The 26,151-nt window shown below is 46.8% G+C and overlaps 1 protein-coding gene across 1 annotated transcript in view; it reads left to right on the forward strand.

Annotated features, from left to right (window-relative positions):
* Window positions 1–5,828: 5,828 nt before the first annotated feature.
* The window catches only part of ARGLU1 (arginine and glutamate rich 1), a 174,720-nt gene continuing 154,397 nt past the window's right edge, over window positions 5,829–26,151 (forward strand). Inside the window, exon 1 of the mRNA XM_069636575.1 lies at window positions 5,829–6,716. Within this exon, the coding sequence (XP_069492676.1) occupies window positions 6,316–6,716 (401 nt within the window). The 5' untranslated portion in view covers window positions 5,829–6,315. The remainder of the gene's footprint in view (window positions 6,717–26,151) is intronic.

Consider the following 26,151-nt stretch of genomic DNA (forward strand, 5'->3'; position numbering starts at 1 on the left):
GAATCATTTGCCGCTGTGGTACTGTCCTTTGCTACTACAACAAAGCGGCGCCAGTGAAGTAAGCACAGTCTGTGAGTTGGGGAGACTGATACCAGACCGGTCTGTGTTGAAACCAATGTTGCAAGTGGCACCATTGTATAGTGAAAGCTGAAGAGAACAGTGTAGGAAGCGTATATTGCAAGCGATGTGAACAAAAATAAACAACAGATGAGTGATTGAACTTTGAAGCCAAAATACAATACCTTAGACAGAGCGGTCCGGCACCCCGTGTGTTTTCATTCGAAAGTCTCTGTTAGGTACCCAACTGAAAGGTGGGAAATGTGAAGAGTGATAAAGAATTGGTAAATCGAAGTGGTCCTGCAATGGGTTTAGCAAAACCCTGGGCACATTCAAAGTCTTCGATAGTTGATGGCAAAGTAGATGAAGTTTGTCCTAGCTTGGCGGAGGGTGATCAGATAAAAGTTTGTGGTTAAATCCAGTTTGTGTTCAAAGTTATATTGGAAATTGGAATTTGTCTGGTCCTGGCAGAGGGAGACTAATTGAACATTGTGTTAAAAAGGATCTGAGCCCGGATGAGGGGTATCCGGGATCTGAGCACGGCTGAGGGGGATGCAGGGTGAACTGTGACTCATCCAAGAAATTGGATGCACGAAATATCTATGAACATTGTGTTGAAAGGATCTAAGCCCGGCTGAGGAGGATCAGAGGTGAATAGTGAATCACCTAAGAAATTGAGTACTTGTGAAAATCTGAATGAGGAAAATAACTTCTTGTTTGTTTGTTGCATCAGGACCTCTGAAAGAAGAGACTTTGAAAGACAAAGAGACTTGGTCACGGAATACCGTGATGCTAAGTATTGAACTGTATCCTCGTGCTAGAGTAGCCAGAGACTATGCTAAGGTCGAGTGTACCGCATTGTCCCAGTTGAAAACATGGGTAAGGGAGGCCAGCGGCCTGAACATGCAGACATTTAATTTTCTGAACACTGCTTTCTTTTTCGTTACGCTGTTTCCCACACTATTTTTATTTAGAGGTAAGGATTGGCGATAGGTTTATTAGTATAGGCCCTTTTATTTTGACAAGACACCACTAGGACTGTGTTACTATTATTTGATGGTCGTAGCTTACTCCCATCTGTAGATTTAGGATTAGATAGGCATTTTTCAAACCATTGTTGAAGTTCAATAAACACCCTTGAACTGTGGTTGTTTGTGTCTGTTTTACTGTTGATACCATGCCTTCCTTACAGTAAATAAGACACAGTGCTCTTGCCTCTGGTATTTCAGCGTTCTGGAGGCACTCTTGGCATAGGGGATGACAGAGCAGATATAGCAGCTCTCTCAAGTGGTTTGGTTACCTACTGTTTCCCACACTATTTGTATTTAGAGGTAAGGATTGGCGATTGGTTTATTAGTATAGGCCCTTTTATTTTGACAAGACACCACTAGGACTGTGTTACTATTATTTGATGGTCGTAGCTTGCTCCCATCTGTAGATTTAGGATTAGATAGGCATTTTTCAAACCATTGTTGAAGTTCAATAAACACCCTTGAACTGTGGTTGCTTGTGTCTGTCTTACTGTTGATACTATGCCTTCCTTACAGTACATTAGACACAGTGCTCTTGCCTCTGGTATTTCAACGTTCTGGAGGCACTCATGGCATAGGGGCTAACAGAGCAGATATAGCAGCTCTCTCCAGTGGTTTGGTTACCTCCTTTAGTCGTGTGCTTGTACCACATGTTATTGGATACTCGTGCAGTATCAGAAAGAGAGGAAGCAACCCCTCCAATATCTACATCAGCACTGTGTCTACCTCTCCTTATTGATCTGACAGTGCTTACCTCCCGACCTGATATCGTAGCCCCACCTGCCCAAATTAGGGTTATGTTAGTAGTGGTCATAGCTTTGTTTTCTATAGCAAGTGACACCTGCCAAAAAATGAGGGCAAAGAGGACGAGTGAGAAAAGAGCAGAAGTGTCACACTCACCTGTGTCTCTGCAGGAGCGATGGATGAGCCTCCTTTGACCCCGAGTTCTCAGTTCCCCTGTTTCACCCGGAGGAACATCTGTCAAATATAAGATGCACACTCAGACCTAGGTTCACCTGATTCCCCTAGGCCCTTCCCTTCTCTCTACTATGTGCAGTGATGTTCCCTAAGGGATTACCCTGGTTTTAAGTGGGGTGTGCACTCCCATCCTGCATTCACAGGGGCACGATTCTTTGGAAGATTCACAGCCCTACACTGGTAGGGATGATGCCAATGTCTGTTTGCTGAGTTCTGATGCCACACTGTCCATGTGCTAGTTCCTTCATTAGCAAGAAAGTCCTTTCCACACGGCAAGCGTTGCGCGGTGGATTTTGAAAGTCCGGTTTTGTCCGAATTGTCTTTATTTTGCAAAAGGTGTCTTGGGTGAGTAGCACTGCGAGTAGAACCCAGAACCAAGGTATGCGCAGCGTTATGGGTTCGAGCGCACCAAGTAATGTCTCTCCTTTCCTTTGCAGGAGTGGGTATGGAGTGCGTACACCACAAGCCTGGGTTCAGTGCTACTGGAGAGCCTCGGAGGTCCGGTAAGTATGAAAAGAGGCTTCAGTAAGTATGCACAGCGTTACTGGAGCGAGCGCAGTAAGTAATGTCTCTACTTTCTTTTGCAGGAATTTGGGTGCTCGGGCTCCGAACCTCGATCCCAGCATAGCGGGAAGATTCAGTGAGTATGTGCAGCGTTACTGGAGCGAGCGCACTAATGAAAATTCTTCTTTGTGGGATCCAAAAGCGATAGCCTTTCCCTGGCCACCTGACTTTAGGATCCTTGGGGAGTAGGTCAGAGAACACCATCAGGTTTCTCACCGCTTTTACTCCAGGGTTTTTCTTGGTCCCGAAGCCATCTGGGACATACGGGCTCTGCCTGGAGCTCTGAGCGTTGTATTGTTTCATGATGGAGGTGGAGTTTGCGGTGGCATCTCTGCAGGTGTTAATCCCTCTGGTTCAGAAGAGGAATTGGTTGGCATCCCTTGATCTCCAGGACGCATTTTATAATGTGGGGTTCCTAAATTGGTGGCTCCACTGGTGGCGTTCCTTCCCTTGCAGGGGATTCGGCTCTTCCCCCTCTCTGGTTGAGGCGGACCTGCAGGGATCGGTCCTGACAGCTATCTCCTGGATCTCTGGATCCATGCTTCTCTGGCTTATGGGGCGTGGGTCCCGGTATGCCTGGGGCTGCATAGAGGTGGATATGGTAGTTCAAGGCCTCATCTCTGGATCTGGCTCGCCCCTTGAGGGCTGTTCTTGTTACAGACACCAGAGGTCGAGGTTGTGTAGGGCCGCTCTTGGGTCTCAGATGACTCAAGGGTTGTGGAGAATCTCCTGTCTTCCATCTGGAGGTAATTGTGGGCTGTTTGTCGAGCCCTGTTTGCATTCAGCGAGCCTTGGGGGGGCTGAGTTGTTGTGCTCAGGACAGACGCCTCTACTTTACTTAACTTGATATAGCGCAGCAATGGACCCGAGGGCATAAGGGCGCTGACAACACATAAAAGACTGGCACACATAAATGAGAGACTCGGTGCCTGGGAGGAATCCGCAAAAGAACTTGGGAGGGAGTTAAGTGAACAACCAGGTCTTTAATCTCTTCTCAAAGGGCACTAGCTTGGTCTGTAGCCTTAAATCAAGAGGTAGCAAATTTCAGGCCAGAGGGGCTGCCACTGAGAAAGCCCCCTTTTCTGAATTCCTGCTTTTACATCTAGGCATGACTAAAAGAATTTGGTTGTTGGATCGTAGGACTCTGCTGACATCTCTCTTCACAACTAGGTCCTCCAGATAGCCTGGCATACGGCTGAGAGTGCACTTGAATATAATAGTGAGGAGCCCGAAACGAAATCTCACCTCCAACAGCAGCCAGTGCAAAGCTCTTTTTGCCTCGGTAACCTGATTACGTTTGGATAAACCCTTGACAACCCTGGCAGACCCATTTTGTATTACCTGGACTCTGTTAGATTCTGCTTTGGTAAGACCCGAAAGAAGAATACAACAATAGTCCAATTTCGTGCCCACAATCGCTCTTGCCAAAACCTCGCATTCACCTGGGTTATAAAGGGGCGTTGATGGGGGAACAATTTGATATAATAGGCAGAGGACGCAACCAAGGTCCCTACTTGGCCTTTCATGGAGAGATTCTGATCAAAGATTATACCTAGTGACTTAACTGTCTTCAATGGGGGGATCTTAACGTCACCCAGTTGGAAAGCATCATAGTCCGGGCTCAACTTAGATAGAGTAGGAGTTCAGTCTTGGCCCTGTTAAGTGCCAGTCCGTTCATGGCCATCCAATTATCAATGCTGGCATAGGCTTTGTTCAGGCATACTTCATCAGATTTGTGACAACCACCTAGGGGGATGACGCACTGAGTGTCGTCAGCAAAATTGATAAAACATATACCTTCCTGATCCAGCTTTGCAAAAAAAGGGGCTGTAAAAATATTATATACGCAGGGGGAGACTGACCACACCCCGCCCTACTTACCTTTCCTTTCGTCTCGCTGGTCCCTGCAACGCCAGTTCACTTTCACTTCTGTGATCGGGAAACAGCGCTGTAGGGTCCTTTTTATTTTTTTTTGTTTTTTTGGGTCAGCTGCAGGGGTGTCACCTGCAACTCCTGCTCACAATACTGTATAGTATAGTGAGTGGGTTGTTGCAGGGGACACCCCTGCAGTCTTTTTTTCGGAATAGCTGCGAGGGTGTCCCGTGCAACCCCTGCTCATGATAATGTATAGTATAGTGAGTAGGGTGTTGCAGGGGACACCCCCGCAGTCTTTTTTTTTAGTCGGGTTAGCTGTAGGGCTGTCCTCCGCAAACCCCCGCTCACTATACTTTACAGTATAGTGAGCAGGGTGTTGCGGGGATACCCAGCAGCTGTTCCGACACAAAAAAAAAAGAAAAATGATCTACACCAGCAAATAGATACTACAAAATGTCCTAAGAACATTTAGCCAGTAGGGCATTTAGTAGTATCTATTTTCGGTAATTTGGTGGTGTAGGTCATTTGGATTCTGTCATTTTGACCGAACAATTCAGATTAACCAAGGTTGCTAACATCCAAAAAGTGGGCATCAATGATACCAGTATATTCAGACAACTAATGGAATGTTACACATAATGTTACTAAAACACAATTGCCTGTGATTTGGAACAGTCATTTTTTTTACTGTTGTATTATTATTGTTACACCTTTATAAAGCACGCAATGGGGTGAAACATTAGTACTTGCTGGATTTCCCAGCAGTTACACCGTCTTCCTTTCTGCACTTGCACATTCTGAAACCTCACAAGGGCTTAGTAGGTTCGTCCCTCTCCCCCCTCTGCTCTTATCGTGTTGTAAAGTGTTTTCCACTCTCCCTGCCCTGTGGGTGCTTTGAAACAGTATATCCTTATTGTAGCAAACAATAAATAAATACATCCATGTGGTTAATATTGGCTGAGGAAGATTTAGAAACAAACTAGGACGACCCATGGTTGTACCTTAGGACCATAGGGTTTTTTCAATTAAGAATAAAGAAATCCATTTGGTCATACACCCTTACTTTGATTTCTAATACCCAGCAAGCCCAGTCCGATTTTTACCTCTTATTTTAATGACAATAGTTTTGGCTGAAAAGTAGCGCTTTCAGCGCCACCTAATACCCAAAACAAAATGGTAAGGAGGCCGCACCAAATGTTTTGCTGGCGTTTGGAGAAAAAAACCCGTGACACCGGACCCTCATTACATACGCTTAGTCTGACTAAAACAAGGTTCGCTATTATTTCCGCACACCTCAATCACTCTGTCGTCAGACCGAGTTTGTTTACAAACGTCTGAGTCAGGCCAGGAAGGAAAACTGTCGGCCAACTCAAATCCATTTTTACGTTGTTTAAAAAAAAAAACAAAGAACGTCCCTTGAAGCACACACATCACCACTAAGGATTAGCGTCGTGGCAATTTTCGAGACCACTCGTGTGTGTTCCGAAGTCGCTCGTGTGTGTTCCGAAGTCGTTCGTGTGAATCCGTCAATGTTCAAGCTAGGCCGACTGCTGCATTGTGGGGCTGGCGGTCGCGCGAGACCGGTCTGTGGTGTCGGCCATCTTGCCTGAGAAGCTTCTCTCTGCGCGGCCTGGTGTCGGTTTCTTGGCATGGAATGTACGGTAACGGCGGTTTATAGTTTTCGGTGTAAGTTTAGACTGAATCGTTAATTGTGTGCTCGACTCGGAAAGGCCTGACGGTGCCTGCACAGAGCGTTTTTCCATCGCCTCTGTTTGGTCGTGAGGCAGAGGCCGCCACTGCTGCAGGCCCCATGGGTCGCTCTCGGAGTCGAAGCTCGTCTCGATCCAAGCACGTAAAAAGCAGCAAACACAACAAGAAGCGCAGTCGTTCGCATGACAAGGAGCGTGCCCGCAAGCGCTCAAAGTCGAGGGAGAGCAAACGGAGCCGTCGGCGGGAGTCGAGATCTCGGTCCCGCTCGAACGCTGCTGCCTCCGCGGCTGCAGCGGCCTCTGCAGCCGCAGCTGCACGCCGGGAACGGGAGAGGGAGCGAGAACGCGAGAGAGAGCGTGAGAGGGAGCGCGAACGACCCGTCACCCCTCCGGAGCGTGTGGACATCTTCGGGCGCACCTTGAGCAAGCGTAGCGCCGTGGACGAAAAGCAGAAGCGCGAGGAGGAGGAGCGTAAAGCCGAGTACGAACGACAGCGTAAGATGTGAGTACAGCAGCACGACCATTGTAAAATTATTGGAATGTATCCGTCTGTTGATGGGTGTGTCTCTGTCATCTTGGTACACCTGCATGTTTCCGGCATTTGACATGCACTGTGGCAACCTTAACGGCGTACATGTATGTGTCGGGCTCTTGATTACATAGTCGATGCTGGTGTGAGGGATTCCGCGAGTGACTGATGCATGAACCATTGCTTTCAGTGGGCCATTTGTGCTCGTCAGACTGGTGCTTCATGTGGGGGAAGATGCACCTGTCCGCCTTCAGGGTAGAATGTGTGCATGTCAGTATTTAGTTTAGCTGGGAACTGCACTTAAGTATGGCACCTCCTTCAGGGTTCAAAACGAAAGTTGGATGCGCAGGTCCTGGAGACGTCTGCACATGAAGAACGAGTTAGAACGTGGCAGAAATGACTTGAACGTGAAATGCGCAGTTACACAGTTATGGGTATATTTGTGTGGCACCAGCTGGCCAGTGAGGTCACAGTTCACTTCATGTAGCCAGGGTTTGAAATTGATGGGTACTGGGATCTATTCAGTTCCTGCTTGTAGCCTGCAAGAGCCTGGTTAGCTTGATATCAACAGTTATTGGGAGCTACTTTGGCTCCCATGCCATCTGATGCAAAACCAAACACACCAATATAATTTATTATTATTCTTTTAAAACGTGCTTTAATACCAGAGACTAGACCGGGATTCAGACCTGTGTTGTCTTGCTTCCAAAACAAATGCATTGCCCCTGAGCCATCATCCTGACGCTTTATTCATATTTGTTAAGCTCGCAGCAGCCCAGAGGAATCTTGGCGCTTGTTACAAGAGGTTTCAAAAGACTTAGTTACACATGAAGAGGACATTTGCAGGCATGGTTATTGTACAGTTGCAAGACAGTTTGTAGAGACATGTAGTAGTGAGCGATAGATAAAGATAGCAGGTTTTTTTTTTTAAAGGCAGAGAGTGACATTTCTGCTCTTAGAGCCGTGGGGAGCACATTCCAGAGCTTTGTGGGCTAAAAATGGGAATCCTATCCCTCCTGTTTTGGCCTTGTTAAGCGAGGTACAGTGATTTGGTTGGTGTAGCAATATCTAGTGGGCCTAGTCGAGAGAGATCTATGAATCGTATCTGAGAGATGAGGAGGAGCTGTGCAGTGGATACATTTGTGTGTGGTAGTGAGAATCTTGAATGCAATGCTCTTTGGGAGCCAGTGCATGAACTGTCTTGCTAAGGAGATGTGGTCTCTTTAAGGAATGCTTAGGGCTGCTCTGAGTGAGTTATTTTGAGTGATTTGAAGTCTTTATGTTTTTTTTAGGGAAGTGCCAGCTGGGAGTGCGTTGCAGTAGTCTAGCTTTGCACCTATTGTTGCTCTGGCTATTGAAAAACAGTTTTCCTTGGTTAAGTAAGGTTTGATGGAATTGATGAATTTGATACTTAAGGCAGAAGCAGAGACAATAGCACTGACTTGCTTGTTCATGGACAGAGGTTCGTCAATGTGGACCCCTAAGGTTTTGACAGATGCTAGGACTGGGATGATGCAGTTGTCAATGTTGAAATGAGAGTAAAGGCAGTCTAACTTCGTTAGAGTGGTCTTTTGGCTCAGAATGAGGATCTCAGTCTTGTCCCTGTTGAGGCATAGGCCATTACTTGCCATCCAGGCCTGGATGGTAGCATATGTTTGCCTGAGGGAGGTGGCATCTTGAAGATATGAGCCTGTTATGGGAAGGAGCACCTGGGTATTGTCAGCATAGTTGGTATATGCAATCCCAAGTGCGTCCAGTTTGTCGTGAAGAGATTGTACAGGATCCCCGAGGGACACCACAGAGTATGATGGTGGGGGCTGCATTAGCTGTGTTTGAAAAGACTTTCATAGCTCTTCCCCCAAGAAACGAGGTGATCCATGATGCAGCTTGGTCAGAGAAATGTGCTGAGTGTGTGAGGTGTGCAGTGAGGGTTTTATGGTCAACAAGATTGATCGCCGCTGAGAGGTCCAGGAGGAGAAGGGCAGGCTTCCCATTGTCCAAGATATTAGTAATTTGATTTTTTTAGATCCAGCAGGGTTCAGTTTCGTGACCTTTGCAGAACCCCGACTGTCTGCTTCCTAGGATGGAGTTCTCTGGATCTGGCTGTGAGCTGCCTTGTCTAATATTTTGAGAAGGAATGGGACCGTTGTTATAGGCTAGTTGTTGGCCTCTGCAGGGTCAAGTGCAGGCTTTTTCAACAGGGAGCGCACCCATGCCTCTTTAAGGCTGTCTGGGCCAATGCCTGTCTTAAAGGAGGCATTAATGAATGCGGTAAGTGGCTCGGCGCACTCCTTGATAATCTTAGGCGGGCATACATTGCCTTTCTATTGCGATGGCTTCAGGTGTTTCACGAGGTCTTTTAACTTCTGTTTTCTAATTGTAATTGTCATTAAATGTGAATTTGGGGATTTTTTTTTTTTTTTTGCCGTGGGCAGAGTTTGAGGTGGTTGGTTCAGTTGGACTAAGGCGTTGTGATGGTCAAGGATTTTATTTTGTAAGAGGTCTATATTTTTTTTGTTTTTAGCATGGCGGCTTGTATGCTGTTGCACCATGCTTAATCTTTGGCAATCTCGTCTGTGGAGATAGGAGGATTTGTGAGTTCCTTAAAGATGGTGAAGAGTTCTTTGGATTGAGAGTTGGCGTTAGATATTTAGAGGTTATAGGCTTGAGATTTAGCTTTAAAAACGGCATCTTTGTATATTTTAGCAAAAGTCAAGGTATGTGAGGTCTTTAAGAAATGAAATGGCTGCTTTGTCCTTGGTATCATTAAATCCTAAATTGAGGTCAACCAGGCATAGGGTTTTTGTGGGTTTTAAAAAATATATATATTTTCGCTGAGTAGGTGGGTGATTTGGCACTGGAAATCTGCCGGGAGTCCTGGATTTGTGTAGTTTGGTGATGTTACTGGTGGGCTTAGTATTGGAAGGCAGTGGGGATGTGTGGTACAGAGCGAGGGGTGTTTAGTTCTGAACGCTGTGCGGGTTCCTAATCTGACATTTTTGTGTGAGGCAGGTGTGGCATGGGAGATGATGATCATGGGTCGAGTGTGTGTTCTGAGCCTGAAGAGTCTAGAATGGCAGTTGGGTAAAGTGGTGAATGCGTGCGTGGGGTGTTAGGGAGGTCAGTTGTGCAAGTGTTAGTCAGCGTGTGAGTAGTTAGGCTAGATGAGTCTGGGCAATGCTAAGGTTGCATCCTTAAATTAGTATTATAACTTTGAGAAAGCTTAGTGTGCCTAGTGTGCTTCTCGGGTGTTGGAATGTGGCCACCATACTATTGCAGTGGGAATTAGACTATTTCAGCTTACGTTTGACCCTATAGAATAGGCTATTTCAGAGTAAGGCTGGCAGGCAAGAATAGGCTATTTCAAAATACATTTGTCACTATAGAATAGGCTATTTCATTTCAGGCACATGTTAATGGAACTGCATTTAGGGCAATATATGTACAAACATAAGGACACATCTATACCGTTTTTTTTATAGCGTTAGTGGCCCATAAACAATTGACAAATTATATTTTTGCATGGGGAACACTATATGTACTAGCTCATCTTTCTCCAGTGGTAGCTCCAGGTGAGTGGTTAATGCTGGGTACTGAGGAGCTGCTGTTAGCTCCTGCGTATTCAATTTTAATTTCGATCTCTTGGTAGGCTTTTATGTTACTATCTGACCTGCATAGTCCAAGCAATTCCATCCCTGAAGATAAGCTCTGTTTTTTTTTAATTTGATTTTTATTTTTAAATAGATTTCATCCCATCAAATTGGGGCTTAGATGGTCAAGGTATTCATGTTTTGCTTTTGGTGCTTTAAGTGGGGGGTGCACTTTATGTCCAGGCATAACTTGTTAGATTCTGGGATTTTTGCCTGGGGATGTCCTGTTTGTCTAGTCATTTGTGAGGCTGTGCACACTAGCTAGTGGACTGTAGTGTATGTGCCATTGGGAACCTTTGGGTGGTGGGTGTACTGCCAATCTGGGCCTTCATGTGAAAAGTACACATGCCAGCCGGCGCTGGGTGGGGGTGTATTAGCTTGGTCAACTATATTGGCTTAGTATGCCAGGAAGTCTGGTTGGGCAGAGTTGAATGTGAAAGATTGAGGCGAGCTGGGAGCTGTTTAGCTCCTTGCCGTGGTCTACATCAACCTGGTATCTTGATGGCAACAGCTACCAGGAGCTACTTTTTGTTCCTCAGTGTTAGGAAGAATTTTCATAAATGTGCTAATTCCCTTCACCTTAGAGACCCTCAGCAACTTTGCTGGATTTTGAGGCCTTGATTTTTTTTTTTTTCTTCTGGACAGTGTGTGAGACTTTTTCCCACTCTTTCATGTTTTTTGATGTGTTTTACACTGGTGTTTTTGGATTATGCAGTTTTAAGATAACTCCATAGTCGTCTTTTCATGTGTGTTACACAGCACCCTCAGTGCACTGACCCAGGAATGTCTTTTTAGACTTCCCACAGGTTTAAATACCGTCTCTGGGATAAACTACTGTTTCCCAGAGAATGTAAGGTTAAATTGACTTTACTAGTCTTTTTAAATTCCTAGACCCAGCACACACTATTTTCCTATAGATTGCTGGAGGGGTTACCTAGTATCCCGTGTCTAGAAACTCATGTGGCAGTCTAATGCTATCCTTTTCTATCGAAATGGCTGGTGGCAATCATTTTCGAACAAGCTACCATGATTTTTTCCGACCGCGAACACCGGTAGCTAAAAATCACGAGAGCCTTGTTTTTCAAGATGGCACCTTTAAGCCCCTTTGTTTAAACTGGTCCTGGTATTCTTTTTTCGCAATTTCTTTTTTTGAAAGGCCCTTCTAGTTTGCGCGTCAAACCAGGTTTGGTCCCTTTGTTTTCCATGCCCTTGGCGTGCTTCAGGACTGAAGACCGCCTCTGGTGTCTGAGTGTCTGGGGTGAGCAGAAAGTGAGGGAGGTGCCCGAAAACTCCCTATGCTTAGTCTTCTAGGAGACCCAAATGTACTCTGGCGTGAATGGCTGGCTGACTGTCCGGCAAGGACAGCTAGGCTGGAATGAATGAGAGAAAACTGTTTAAAAGGCGACGAGTCAACCTCTGGAAGGGGACGGCTGCTGCAACACCTGGACCGTTGGTTTGCCCTGCTGCAGGTCCGAATTGTCAAGTTGATCTGGACAGAGAAGCCCCTTCAACGACAACTTCTTCCTTTTTGAGTTGGTGGGACCATCGACTCGTAAACCACCTGGATACCATTCTCGGAGCTTGTTAGGATTAACCAGGGGGGCCGGGGGGAAGGACACCAGCTTGTGTGCTTGAAGAACAGCTACTTGAACTGAAGTGACTCAGTTTTTTCCGCGTTTTCCGACGATCCTGTGCAGTGCAGGAGTCCCCCGACGTCCTCCCTCTTGTCCCCACGTCTGAGGCTCAGGAACAGCAAGATCTGCAGGAACTGCCAGGAACCATATTTTGCTTCATATTGGGGTACTGTGCTAACCCGATTGAGAGAATTCTTCTCTCGCGGTGACAGTACGTGGAATTTTCCCAACTTACAAGCTTAATCGGCTTGTGACCCACCATATGATTCTTTTTCGTACAAACTACTTTTGAGAACTTTGGCAACGACTTTACCGTTTTCTTCAAGAACTGCTCTTTCCTATCCAAGACACTAGTCCATTGACTTTGGCCTATGCCTATTGAACTGAATAGGGTCCTCTAGTGAACTATAACTATTTGCACTGCAAAAGAAAGTAATTGTGATCTATTCTGCTAACTGATGCCTTTTTGCTCCCATTGAAAGTAACTGAAATGCCATTTTGCTCCTATTTCAGGGGAGCCTAATTTGTTAAACCTGTTGGTTTGCTACTGAAGTAAACGAAATGTTTTCTAAATGATTGTGTAACAAATTTGTTTTACCAAGAAACCTTAAGTATGTATAAGTGTCTACTTGAACCACTGTGATTGTAAGACCTCTGTAACCTCTGTGTCGTACAGACTTATACCAAAGGTTGGTTTTTGCTTACACCTGTAGTCCTAATTGTATGTGGTAGTCCCAGAGGGTTCTGCATGCAATTCTGCCTAACACCCATGCCAACTTGTGCCAAACAAACTTGAATCATTGAATCAAATCTGCTTTTTTGACAATATAAAGATAAACTTCAGGACACATCTGTATGACGTTTTAAAGCAGAAGGGGTCAATTATAAACGGTTATACATTTGCATTTTATGTGGAAGTTAGATATGCAGAACGTTATGAACTAGCTCACTGTAGCTCCTGGTCACAGATTCTTCTGGTTACCCAGGGGCTGCTTTTAGCTCCTGCTTATCCAGTCTTGATGTGAATCCCCGTAAAGGTCACGTTTATGGGGTTGTATCGGGGATCGAAACAAAGATGACATGTTCAGCAGCAAAAATAGGGACTAGCTACAGGCATATTCCAAGTAGCCATCAATTTTTAACCCGGGGAGCGCTGCAGCGCACAGGGTAAAATGGCTGCTCGTTGAGGAAGCTTCCGCTACCCAGTGCTTATCAGAGCCTACGCTGCCTGCTTAAGCCGGCTTACACAGCCACTGAGGGCTGAGCTGGTCTCCTGCTTGCCCGCCTATCGCGGCCCCGGGAAAAGATGGCCGCGCTCAGAAGTGCGGGACAGACTCCCCGAAATCCAGCCACATGGCGATATGTTGGCCAGCGTGTGTGTTAAGCTGCAGTGAGGGGCCCGTGCTGGTTCTTATCAACCAAGCTTCAGCCAGAACTACCTCGACGCAGCGGCTGCACCTCCAGTGTAAGGCTGGCTGTTCTTAGTCCCCAGCAGCTAGGACCTCCATGGAGTGGATTGCCGGGGGCTGCTGATGGGCTGCGGCATTGGCAGGAGAGTGGAGTGGCAGGCAGAGCATCGACACCTGGTGCAGTGGATCCTGAGCCCCAAGGTGCTCCAGCTCCTTGCTGGGTGTGTGCTGAGCTGCCCTTTCACATAGTAAAAGACATCCTGAGGTTTCAACTGTAACTGTGCCACCTGCTGGTCCAATAACTAATGCAGCCATTAGACATATTTGCTGGAGTGGGTAAGTGCTGCTGCTTGGTGAAGCTGCCAGGTTGGGGTTGGAGTCCCCACACCTAGTATTGGAACTATGAGAGGATACTGTAAGACAGCCCCGGCATCCACATATATAACATTGCCAAGATACACACTGAGCTTAGTGACAGTGTGGCGGTGATGCTGAAGGTGGTGAGCTGGGTGCTGAAACAAACCTTGCATTGCATATTTCACCAGACATGGATTTGCTCGATATATTCTTAAAGCCCTGTTGCTGGTACCATTTCTAGGACCGCAGTGCACCCTGTGGAGAGATTCTGGGCTGGCGTTGGGACCTTCACTTGTGTAACTGCCTGGTGGAGGCGCAGAGAAGACTTGAGCCCCGGTGAGAATCCTTGCTACTCCTCTTGGCTGTAACTGGGAGTGGGACGCCCCCGTCCCCCTCTGCATCTGATTTTGGCTCCCTCTGGAGTGGAGTGATAAGTGTCGCCCGAGGAGTGGAGTGATAAGTGTCGCCCGAGGAGTCGGGGAGGGCGGGGTTGAGTGGGGACTGCGTCTGTGAGGTCTGCACAGTGATGACGAAGAGGGCCGGCAGGAAACAAAGCTCCATGAACATTTTTAGTAAACGCTCTGTGAGGGACTAGACGGCATGAGCAGCACCACTAGCTCCATTAAAACCCACCTGGAGAAAATCGATGTGTGACTGACAGAAGCTGAAACCAGATTGGGAACTGTGGAAGATGGTGTATCCCAGCTGCAGGTGGATGTGGCGGCTCTGACTAAGCAGGTACAGCTAGTCACTAAGAAAAATATAGAATCCAGGTCACACCGGAATAATATCTGCATCGAGTCCCAGAGAACAACCTGGATGGCTCTATGGACTACTTTGTGGAGGATACTCTTCACACACTGCGTAATAATACTACACTGTTGGCCCAGTTTGTGGTGGGACATGCTCACAGCTCCCTGGCTCCCAAACCTGAATGCTGCCCCACCCCCTAAATTGCCAACCTGTTAAACTACTGGGAAAGAGATTCTATTTTACTTGCTGTCTGAGGGAAAAGGGGAGCTTTGTTTGGGGACTAGTAGATTGCATATCTAACGAGACTTCTCGTCGGTGGAGCAACAGGAGCAGAAATCGTTTCTGGCAGTTAGAGACTCAGTGATCGGGGGATGAAATATTCTATGCTTTACCCAGCCAAATTGTGTATTGAGAGTGGTGAAAAGATCAGTCGCACCGAAGGAAGTTGAAAATATCCTCTGCCTAAAAACGTCAAGGTGCCAGGGAGAGATCTGTCCTGTCCCAGTAATCAAGGAAGGCGCCAAAGACCCGGCCCCATTCATTGCTGCTGTGATCAACTCCTCATTCAATGACAGTTCGGTCCCCAACAACCTCAAGGAGTCCTGGGTTATGCCCCTCCTCAAAAAACCAAATTTAGACCCCAACATTCTGACCAATTGCAGGCCCATCACCACTGTTCGGTACCTTTTAAAAATCCTGGATAGTGGCCTTTCTCCATATCCCAAAACATCTGTAGGGTAATAATTTACTAGGTCTCCGTCAATCCGGTTTCAGACCGAGACATGGTACAGAAACAGCCCTCTGGGACTTAAAAATCCAAATTGATGAAGCCATAGAAAAAGGCAATCTGGTCATCCTTCTGCTGTTAGACCATTCTACAGCATTTGAGCTTGTCGATCACCAGATCCTCACCGAACACTTAACCACAGCTGCTGCCTTCTCTACAAACGCCTCGAATTGGATCCAATCCTTCCTTTCTAACCAAACTACTAGGGTTTTCGCACACCCTCGGCTTCAGCCGATCCAGTCCCACCAACTGCGGAGTACCTCAGGGCTCTTGCGTCTCCCCGACACTCTACAACACCATCACAGAGCTTCTCTTTGATCGTCTTGACAATATGGGTGTCACCTATACGAATTACGCAGATGACACCCAGGTTCTCATTACGCTGACTGGAAGCTATGAAAATGATTCCAACTTGATCAATGAAATCTACCTGAAAATTCAGGCGTGGGTGGCGACTGTTTGTGTCTCAATGATGACAAGACTGAGCTTCTGATCATTGGTTCCCAAGCACCTCTAAACAAACTTGACCCTCATTATGCCTTTCATCATTTACTGAAACACCATCAGAGTCGCAAAGGAGGTCAAAGCATTGGAGTATACCTAGACTCTGCTCTCATTTAAGAAACGTGAGTGCCACTGCCTCTACAACTGCTTATACCGGCTGATTAATGCTTGCAAATCCTAATTGTCTCCCAACAGCTGCATCACGTTATCCAGGGCCCTAATCTTATCAAAGTTAGACTATTGTAATACTCTCTTCTTAGGTTTCTCTGAACAGAACCTCAACACTCTACAGGTCCTACAGAATAATGCCTTGCGATCAGCGTTAAATATCCCTAGGTCCAACCATATTTCAAGCTTCAGGCGGGATGCACACTGGCTCTGGCGATAGGATCTTGCTCCGCACCCTAGTTTTCACGCATAAATGAAACTCCACCACTAAATACCTCTCAGTCAACTTCTCTAGAAACCGCCCAGCCAGAACCATTAGATGTTTCTACCCGCACTGCCCCAGCATCCCGAGGTACAAACTAAAAACGATGGGAGGAGCCAACTTCCCAGTTCTGGCCACCAAATGCTGGAACACCCTCCCTCTCAAGATCAGAGCTGAACAATCCTTCTGGATCTTCAGAGCCAAAGTAAAGAACTGGCTCTCAGATAAGTCACATTAACAGGCGTCCGGTTCATCCAGGATTCAGCATGTGCTGAAACATCAACTGAAATCTAAGTACCCAAACACACCTTTTACTGTATTACGTAATGCACTGTCGACCAAACTGTAACTGCCGGTGATATTTCCATGCACTTGCCTGTATTAACATGCAAGCTGACTAACCTGTAACCTATAGTCGTCAAGCACTTCTAGCCAATGTACACTGTATGCGTCTGTAACTATGTCACAAGCTCAAGCACCCAGTTACCTCAGGGTTAGGTGCGCATTACAAATTCTAAACTTGGCTAGCGCCGGGCACTGAAAGCTTTGAGTCCATATACAGCCGGGGTGCATTTGTGTTGCACGCCTAAGACTTGTTGAGAACTGTTGCTCCGCTCTGGCGGTGTTGCTGCTATGCGAAGCTGGTGCTATTGTTGAGTTAACGACATAGCCCTCATAGTGGTTCGCACTATGCTAATAGCATTTTGCCAGTTGCTCAGGGGAGATATTGTTGGTTAAAATCATACCTTCTTTTCAATAGGTTGTGGTTTAGCCTGGGCTGCCCCCTCTCCGTGTGCTGGCCTCCCCATGCAGTGTTGTTGGGGGGTTACATCTTCCTGATTGGGAGGAAGATGCAGGAGGGGGGGGGTTCTGTTAAGGGTTAAAACGCTATTGGTATTGGCACAGAGGCACTATAATTTGCAGGCGTGTGCAGCAGTGGGTACCAGGTGCGGGGCACTGATGCAGTTCTCGATTTGTGGTCCACGGGTGTCTGGTAGTTTGTGCCTGAGCTCACCTGCTTAAGTTGGAATGCATAGAGTGGGGAACCCAGTAAAAATGTGGAAACAAACACCATAACGAGAGGCATAGAGGCAGCTACTAGTTTTGCAAGAAACCCATGCCATGGCTCCTGGATGCGAGGGGTTCACAAGAAACTGGGGGAAGAAAAGGTTCTAAACAGCTGATTCTATGCAATCACGGTGGGTGTTATGATCCTTCTTCACAACACGGTACCATTTACACATAGGAAGTTATATATTGATCCGCTAGGTACTTGTGTATTAGGCCTTTAAAGGAATGGTTCCCCCAAAAAAATTTATTTCAAAAATAGATAGGCAATATAAAAAAAAACGATTGGCATTTTCTTTTCTCGAAGTTCCTATGTAAAATTTTGAGCAATTCAAGCTCAAAGATAGCATATGGGGGCATCCATTTTGTGAAATGGATGCCCGTCGCTGTGCTCGCTTTGGCTTTTGCGGCACTAATGAAGGAAAAGCCAGTCAGCTGTAGTAAACAAAAGCTACCACTGGGTGGCTTTTCCTTCATTGGTGCTGTGCGCGGAGGACGGGGACCGGAGACTACAGGCAGAAAAGCTGCAGCTGCATCTTGGTAAGCGCTATTTTATAAATAAAAATAAACCCTAGCTGCGTTTTTTTTTCTAAGTTTTCCAGGCTGGAGGAGCCCGGAAAACGTAGAAATAAAACCGCAACTTTAAAAACGTATTATGTTTGCAGTAGCTTTTGAAGCGACCGCAAACATAAATAAGTTATTGTGTTTGAAAACGCTGCGGTTTTTCTTTCTAAGTTTCTCGGGCTCCTCCGAGCCGGAGGAGCCTGAGAAACTTAGAAAGAAAAACCGCAGTGTTTTCAAACACAATAACGTGGAGGAGCCTGAGAAACTTAGAAAGAAAAACCGCAGCGTTTTCAAACACAACCGCGTTGTGTTTCTGCCTGCCTTGGCTATCACTTTGGGTCTCCGGTGCTCCCCCATGGGAGCACCGGAGACCCAAAGTGAAAGCCAAGGCAGGCAGAAACACAATACGGTTGTGTTTACATGCCGCTGTGTTTCTGCCTAAATCTGCTTTCCCATTTGGGACTTTAGTGCGCCCCGTGGGGAGCCCTAGAGCCCCAAATGGGAAAGCAGATTTAGACAAACGCAGCGGCATGTAAACACAACCGTGTTGTGTTTCTGCCTGCCTTGGCTTTCACTTAGGGTCTCCGGAGACCCAAAGTGAAAGCCACGGCAGGCAGAAACACAACGCGGTTGTGTTTGAAAACGCTGCGTTTTTTTCTTTCTGAGTTTCTCAGGCTCCTCCGAGCCGGAGGAGCCTGAGAAACTAAAAACCGCAGCGTTTTCAAACACAATAACGTTGTATTTATGTTTGCGGTCGCTTCAAAAGCGACTGCAAACATAAATACAACGTTTTAAAGCTGCGGTTTTATTTCTAAGTTTTCCGGGCTCCTCCAGCCAAAAAAAAACACAGCTAGTGCTTATTTTAAAAAATAAAAATAAATAGCACTTACCGAGATGCAGCTGCAGCTTTTCTGCCTGTAGTCTCCGGTCCGCGTCCCGGCACCAATGAAGGAAAAGCCACCCAGTGCTAGCTTTGTTTACTACAGCTGGCTGGCTTTTCCTTCATTAGTGCCGCAAAAGCCAACACGGGCGGGCAGCCATTTTACAAAATGGATGCGCCCATGTGCTTGCTTTTTCAATTTTTGAGCTTGAATTGCTCAAAATTTTACATAGGGAATTCGGCCAATCGTTTTTTTTTTATGTTGCCTGTCTATTTTTGAAATAACATTTTTTGGGCGAACCATTCCTTTAACGCATATGACAGGATATTGTAGTGGCCATGGAACACGGTCCTTTGAACAGTACAACAAGACATTTTGCAACATTAGCAAGGTGAGGCTCCAGAGTCTGGAGCTACAGCAAGCGGCCCGGGCCCCTACTGCTTCACACTCTCAGGTGAAGGGGACACTGGATGAGTTCTGTGACAATGCTGAAGAGAACTGCGGTTTTTGAGCACCCTGATGGCAGGGCGACGCTATGGGTAGGAGAAGGCAGCCTGTTGGGTGACTGACCCTCATGATTCACCTGGCGGCAGGCATCCCCTTTGTCTACGACAGGTCGTGTACCCTAGTGCACACACTTTTCAGTGTTTGAGGCCTCTTACTCCAACTTACACTCTTAACAAAGATGCCTGCTCCGTTGCCGATATTAAGGACTTTTTGGAGGGTCTCCTTCACACAGCTGTTAGCTGAGACCAGAGAATAGTTGGAAACCCCTATTTCGCTAGAGGACATTTCTCGTGCTGTAGACGCTTTGTTGTGCTGGATGGCTTTACGGCTGAGTTTTACTGTCATTTAAAACATCTAGTAGCTCTCTTCCAACACGAAGTCTGGGTTGAGGCCCTGGATAAGCGCATGCTCCCTCCCATGCTGAGAGATGCGAATTTTTATTTATTTATTTATTTTTTTGTATTGTTAAAGCGGCAAGTCCACAACACTGCGTCTCGTACCGTCCTCTTTCATTAACTCGGATGTAAAAAATGTTGCTACGATTCTGTCCGCCCGCTTCACCCGATGCTGGCTTTATACCTGGGTGATCCACAGCACTCGCTGTACGCCAGCTCTTTAACATTCTAGCTCAGGTGAACCCGTCGGCGCAGGCAGGTGCAGCCACGCTAGATATAAGTCCTTCAACTCGGTCTTATGGCAGTTTGTGGCCGCAGTGTTACATAAAAGTAGCTTCGGACCTGGGTTTGTATCATGGGTGCGACTGCTGTATTCTTCTCCATCTCACAGAATTCATTAATGAAATGAGTCAACATTTGATATATTTGAATTGATCTATACTCATATTGGCTGACAGAGCCCAGGCACCTCCTTGGTTTCACCTGGTCCCCACGGGAGATAAAATACTTAGCCAGGCAACACAATTGCTTATTTTATTGCAACAATGCCACATATTTCATACAACTCTGGGCTGAGTTCAAGTCCTGGGCTCGATTGCCGCCGACGGTCACAGGGAAAATTGCTCTCCTTAAAATGGTGATACTCCACAAATGTCTCTATTTTCGGTATATCCTGCTATGGTCCGCTGCAGGGTTCTTTTAAGGACCTAGAAGTCAGTTTTTAATTTTATGGCCCTCGGCAGTGGTATGACAAATGGGAAACAATAACAGTGCCTTCTGCACAAGGGGGATTCGCCACGCCCAACCTTAAAGTGTACTGGATAGCAGCACAAGCACAATACGCAGTGTTTTGGGTTACTCTGGATACTCTCGGACGTTGGTTTGATGGTGATGCCACTGTTGTTCGCAGACACCTCCCCGTATGACCCAGCTAGTGTGACCGCGCTGGCTTGTGGCAAACTTTGATGGCTCCTGAAAGTGACTCGTCCGTTCTGTGGTGGTTTCCCCTATGGAAATGCATCCCAGCCCTCCCCAGAGTGGATACTGTGACAGGGCGGAAGTGGGTGTGTATTGTATTAGTTATTTATATAGCGTCCTTTCCCCATTTGTATGGTCTCAATGCACTTGTGGAACGCCCTCAGTGACGGCAGCCCATGTGTAGGAGGTTCTAAGAGTATAAATTGCTTGTGTGTATTTTTGCAAGGTTAGGGCTTCTGGTTGGCTAAGCTCCAGTAAGCAGCCTGGCGGTCCGGCACATGGGGGGGCGGGGGGGTTGCTGGTTTAGGATAGAGTGCTGTTGCTGAAGATTCGATGTGTGCCAGCTAGACCAAATCATTTTTCATTGGTTGTCGCTGTATACTAATGGCAGAGGTGTTAAGGTACATCTGGGGTTTGTGTGGATGGCTTGTGTTTTGTCTTGAATGAATTCCGGGCTGGTATTGTGGATGGCTTTAAAAGTTGTAAGAAGGACTTGGTGTAGGACTGATGTGTTCTCTGGGAGTTAGGTTAATGGGCAGGCATCAGCGTTTTGGTTTCTTTGCAGTTTCCTTAGTTGAAACGCTGGTGCACCTAGGTACAGGCAGTTTGCATAATCTAAGTGTGAAAGGATGATGGCGGAGAAACAGTGAGGTTAGTAAGGTAAGGAAAGCTACGCCCGAGGATCCGTGGATGGAAGAAATTGGTTTTTGATGAGAGTTGATGGGTTTGGAGAGGGATAAGTCAGTCAGTGTCCGGTGTGCATCCAGGGGTTTTCACCGGTGGAAGTTTCCAATGTGGAGGGGCCTAGGGATTGCGGCCATGGAATCAGTTGGGGGGAGGAGCATTGTTTTCTCGCAGACTCGTAATTCAGTTTTCCCAGGATTGAGGATGAGGTGGTTGGTTGTCATCTAGTAGTCCATATCCAAGAGGCAAGATGACAACTCTGAATGGTTAGAGCCTGGCGATTTTGGGACTTCCAGGATGATATGGGTGTCCTAGTTGTAGCGGGTAAGATTGTGGGACCGAAGGCGTGCAGGCAGAGGGTTTAGATGTTGAAGAGCAGGGGGTAGGGATGCTCCTCGTGGCAGCTTTTTAGTTACTGGTCGTGCGGTGGAGGTGAATTGGTGGAGCAGCATGATTTGTGAGCGATGAAAGAGATCCAAGAGAGGGCAGTGTCTTTGATTCCAAAGGTTTGTAGCCTGTCTTGTAGGATGGTGTGATCCAAGGTGACGGGGGTCAAGAAGAATGAGAACAGCGCAGCTTTCTGCATCAGCTGTTCTTTTTAGGTCGTCCCAGATGGACACTAGGGAGGATTCTGTTCTGAGCGGTCTGAAGCAAGATTGTGCAGGCTTCAGAAGTTGTTGGCGTCAGTGAAAAGGTCTGTGAGTTTGGCATGAAGCAGTTGTTGGAGAATGTCCGGTTGTTCTGGGAGAGGAGGGGGTCGAGTGTAGGTTTTCTGAGGAGGGGTTTGATGTAGCTCTTTAGGGCTTCTGGGAAGGATCCCGATGTTGGGGATTGGTTGAGGATTGAGCGTGCGATACTGCCTGCACAGGTTGAGGCTAATATGTTTTTGGGGTTGGGCGGGCAGGGGATCTCAGGGGTGCCTGAAGGGCAGCTTTGTGCTAGGATCGAGAGGAACTCCCGGTGTGAGATGGGAGAGAAAGAGCTGAAGGTTTGTATCGAAGGGGGGATTTTGATGTGGGTCAGGCTCTGGGTGGGTAGGGGACGGGGGCTTGTGTTCCAATTTAGAGATGATGGCGGAGTGTCCATCAATAGCGACATTCTGGAAGTGTACTGATAAGGTGTCACATGGGGCTCGGGAGATGGATGGGGTGTGTAATGGATTTGATATGTTAGAGTGCATGTATGTGGGTGCAAATTTCATTGGTATGCAGTGATGTTATCGAATAGATAACAAAGAATGCAAAGCCAGCAAAAAAAGTAACGAAATATAGAAGGGTAATTGTGGTTGGGAATGGGAAAAGTGGTTTATGGGGTGGGGGAAAAATATTTACAAAAAGGGCGGCTTAGTGGAGGAGGGGTTGAGGCAAAAAAAAAATTCCAGTGTTTTGGGTTCTTTAAAAATGCGTTATTTATTTTTTTTCGATACAATCGCATGTAACAGTTTTATTGCTGTGGATGATATGCCTGGTCGGATGCACCGCGGGTCATCACAATGGCTACAGTACATGGGGATCCATGGGGTGGTTAAACGCTTGTGGGTGGTGTTACCTGTTAAGCCCCCTGATGACCCCAGACTGGGCTTCATAATGAGTGTGCATGGTACCAGAGGGACTGTCCTCATTCTGGTCCAGGGCCATGCATATGTGTCGCCAAGTAAACCCATGCTAAATGGGTGCGACACATGGACCTTGATATCACTGACGAGACCTTGAGGGGATGTGCGCGCAGACCCGCAAGGTCTCTTGCAACTCCAGATTCTGTCTGATACAGCTCAAGGTTCTTCACAGATACCACTACACTCCACCAGACTGAAACCTTTCTTCCAAAGCCCACCCGGATGTTTGTCCTAGATGCAGGGCAACTGATGCTGGGTTGATATTATTGGTTGTAACTTTGTTGCCACACCCCTACAGCATGTCTTCCATATATTTGATAACCTAGCTGGGTTTTAAGCGAAAACTCTGTAGTCTGTTGCTGGCTGTGCGCTTCATATTCCTATTGTGGCTGAAGCCCGCGGCACTGATAAATTAAGCTTAACATCCTTATATATACTATATGGACGTTTTGGTGAAGTTGTACTAATAAAAACCTAGGAAATTAAATTGAAAAACTTTGTTAAAGGGACGTTTTGGTTCTAGTAAAACCCAGAAAACCCCTGAAATTCGCCAGTTATGGTAAGCTAAGCAGACATAACTCGCGCCAACACCGTGCACTGCTAAGATTAACACCCAGGACATTAAAGATGACATCACATGTCTGGCTCACTCTTTGTTCCTTTACTGATATATCTAGGCCAGTAACAGTCAGGAACTAAAAAGTCACTATACTATACTATAGTACAAAGTAGGGCTGTACCGAACTTCGGCTTCGAGTCCCTATTCTGCCGAAGTTCGGCTGAAATACAGCTATCCGGCTTCGGCAGAATAGTTTCTGTTTAGGGACTCGAAGCCGAAGTCCACTTTCTATGATTAGCTGCCCTCTCCCTGTTTGGGAGATGACAGCCAATCATAGAATGTTTGACAGTGTTCAGGCTGCAGAAGCCAAACAAGCTGTTTGCCTATTGGCTTCTGCAGTCTGACCACAGAGGAACCAGCCTAACGTGTTGAAATAGGAAGCGAGGGAAGGGAACAGTTCTTCCCGTCCCTCACTTCCTATGCCAGCACCCGGACCCAATCACCAGGTAAGTGACGCCCCCCCCCCCCCATACCCCCTCATCACGGTGAGGCCGCGGGGCCTCAGGGAACCCCCGCGGCCTCACCGCAATGTTTGTCGGGCCACCGGTGCAAAGCCGGTGGCCCGACGTTTATTTTGCATTGGGGGGCCGCTCCTACAGGAGCGGCCCCCCCAGACTCATGAGGCCGCCGGGGCACTTTGCCGACCCCGGCGGCCTCGCTGTGAAATGTGCCTCACCCCTTGAGCACGGTGAGGCCGCGGGGCCACAGGGAACCCCCGCGGCCTCACCGCAATAATGTTCTGTTTGTCGGGCCACCGGTGCAAAGCCGGTGGCCCGACGTTTATTTTGCATTGGGGGGCCGCTCCTACAAGAGCGGCCCCCCCAGACTCATGAGGCCGCCGGGGCACTTTGCCGACCCCGGCGGCCTCGGTGCCCCCCATCCCCCTCACCACGGTGAGGCCGCGGGGCCTCAGGGAACCCCCGCGGCCTCACCGCAATAATGTTGTGTTTGTCGGGCCACCGGGCCAAAGCTGGTGGCCCGAGATTGTATTGCATAGGGGGGCCTAAAAAAAAAAAACTATTCGGCTCACTATTCGGTATCCGGCCGAATACTAAATATGCTATTCGGTACAGCCCTAGTACAAAGTACTATATTTGTTGACTTATACTTCAAATATGTTCTTAGAGTAATTCACTTGGGGTCCACTCAAAGCATATGAAACATATACAAAGGGGAAAACACAGACTTGGAAGACAGCAATGTTTTTATTTTTTTTAAAGTATCAAATGTATGCACATACAATCGTCATATAACCTAGCCCCCACTTCTAAATCTATATCTATTAATCTTTTTGCAAACCTTTGTGTATATTTGTCAAATGGCACCACATTTATAAGCCTTTACAATATTTTGGGTCCCCCACTCTAATTTTGCTCCCTCTCGACAGAATCCCACCAAACTTTGCAAAAACATGTATATCTTGATCTATTATCAGTTTGCCAAATGAAGTTTAGATAAGCCTTTACATTATTTTGGGACCGGCCCCCCTCGCTAATTTTGCCCCCTCTTCACAAAATCCTACCAAACTTCGGAAAAACATTCATATCTAAATGTATTATCAGTTTCCCAAATTAAGGGAGGATTCGGCAAATGGCACCTCATTTATAAGCCTTTACATTATTTTGGGATCTCCTCTCTAATTTTTGCCCCCTCATGACAGAATCCCACCAAACTTTGCATACTCACTCAAAATCAGCCCATGAATATACATGCAAAAAGTTATAAGCCATCCAAGAACTGCATTTCACCAACCCTGTAATGCCAAGGTGTTCACAAACCTTCACAGGACTGTTCGCGAACATCCGGACTGTTCGTAGACTTTCGGGGCAAAAAACACCTTTTTTTTTTTTTTTTGCTTCTTGCAGCCATATCCGATCCTCATCACCCCCCCCCCCCCAGAGATTATTTGATACATTTGACAAGTGGAATGCTGTGTTTTCTCATGTTTTTACCGCAATGTCAGCTGATCGGCCGCTGTCCGCGAATCCAAGAAGGCGGGCGTTTCCAAAAATCTGGCACACTTAACGCTCCTCACCATCCAGTCAGCGAACACGTCGCATGTCCGTGGACATGACGCAAGCCGATTAGCCAATCAGGACACTGTCCGCGGACCGAACAGGGAAGTGTGTCCGTGGACCGGACATAGATATCACACATTTTTTGTGACCTACTTTTTGGTCATTTTTAAAAAAAAATACTGGACAGATTTACAAAAGCGTGCTTTTGGGACCAAGCCGCCGCTCCTGCCGCAAATTTGATGAAAATCCGTCTAGCGTTTTGGGCTGTAGGCGTGAGCAGTTTTTATTTTTATGAATTTATGCATTTTTTTTTTTATTTTTTTTCCATTGTCTGGGGAAAAAATAAATTTTGCGCCCCCTGCCCCCGGACCAAACCTCAACAAACTTTGCAAAAAAATTCAGAATGCGCCATATACTTTTTTGTAAAGTTTGGTGAGGATTCGTCCAGGGAGAGCGAAGTTATAAGCCGCCCAAAAAATGCTCTTCCTATGGAAACAGGAGCTTAACCATAACTACACGGCCACTAATGTGGCCGTGTAATAAATAAATTCTATC

The sequence above is a fragment of the Ambystoma mexicanum genome, chromosome 7p (assembly GCF_040938575.1).
Source record: "Ambystoma mexicanum isolate Mex_15411 chromosome 7p, UKY_AmexF1_1, whole genome shotgun sequence".
In the NCBI taxonomy this organism is placed as follows: domain Eukaryota; kingdom Metazoa; phylum Chordata; class Amphibia; order Caudata; family Ambystomatidae; genus Ambystoma; species Ambystoma mexicanum.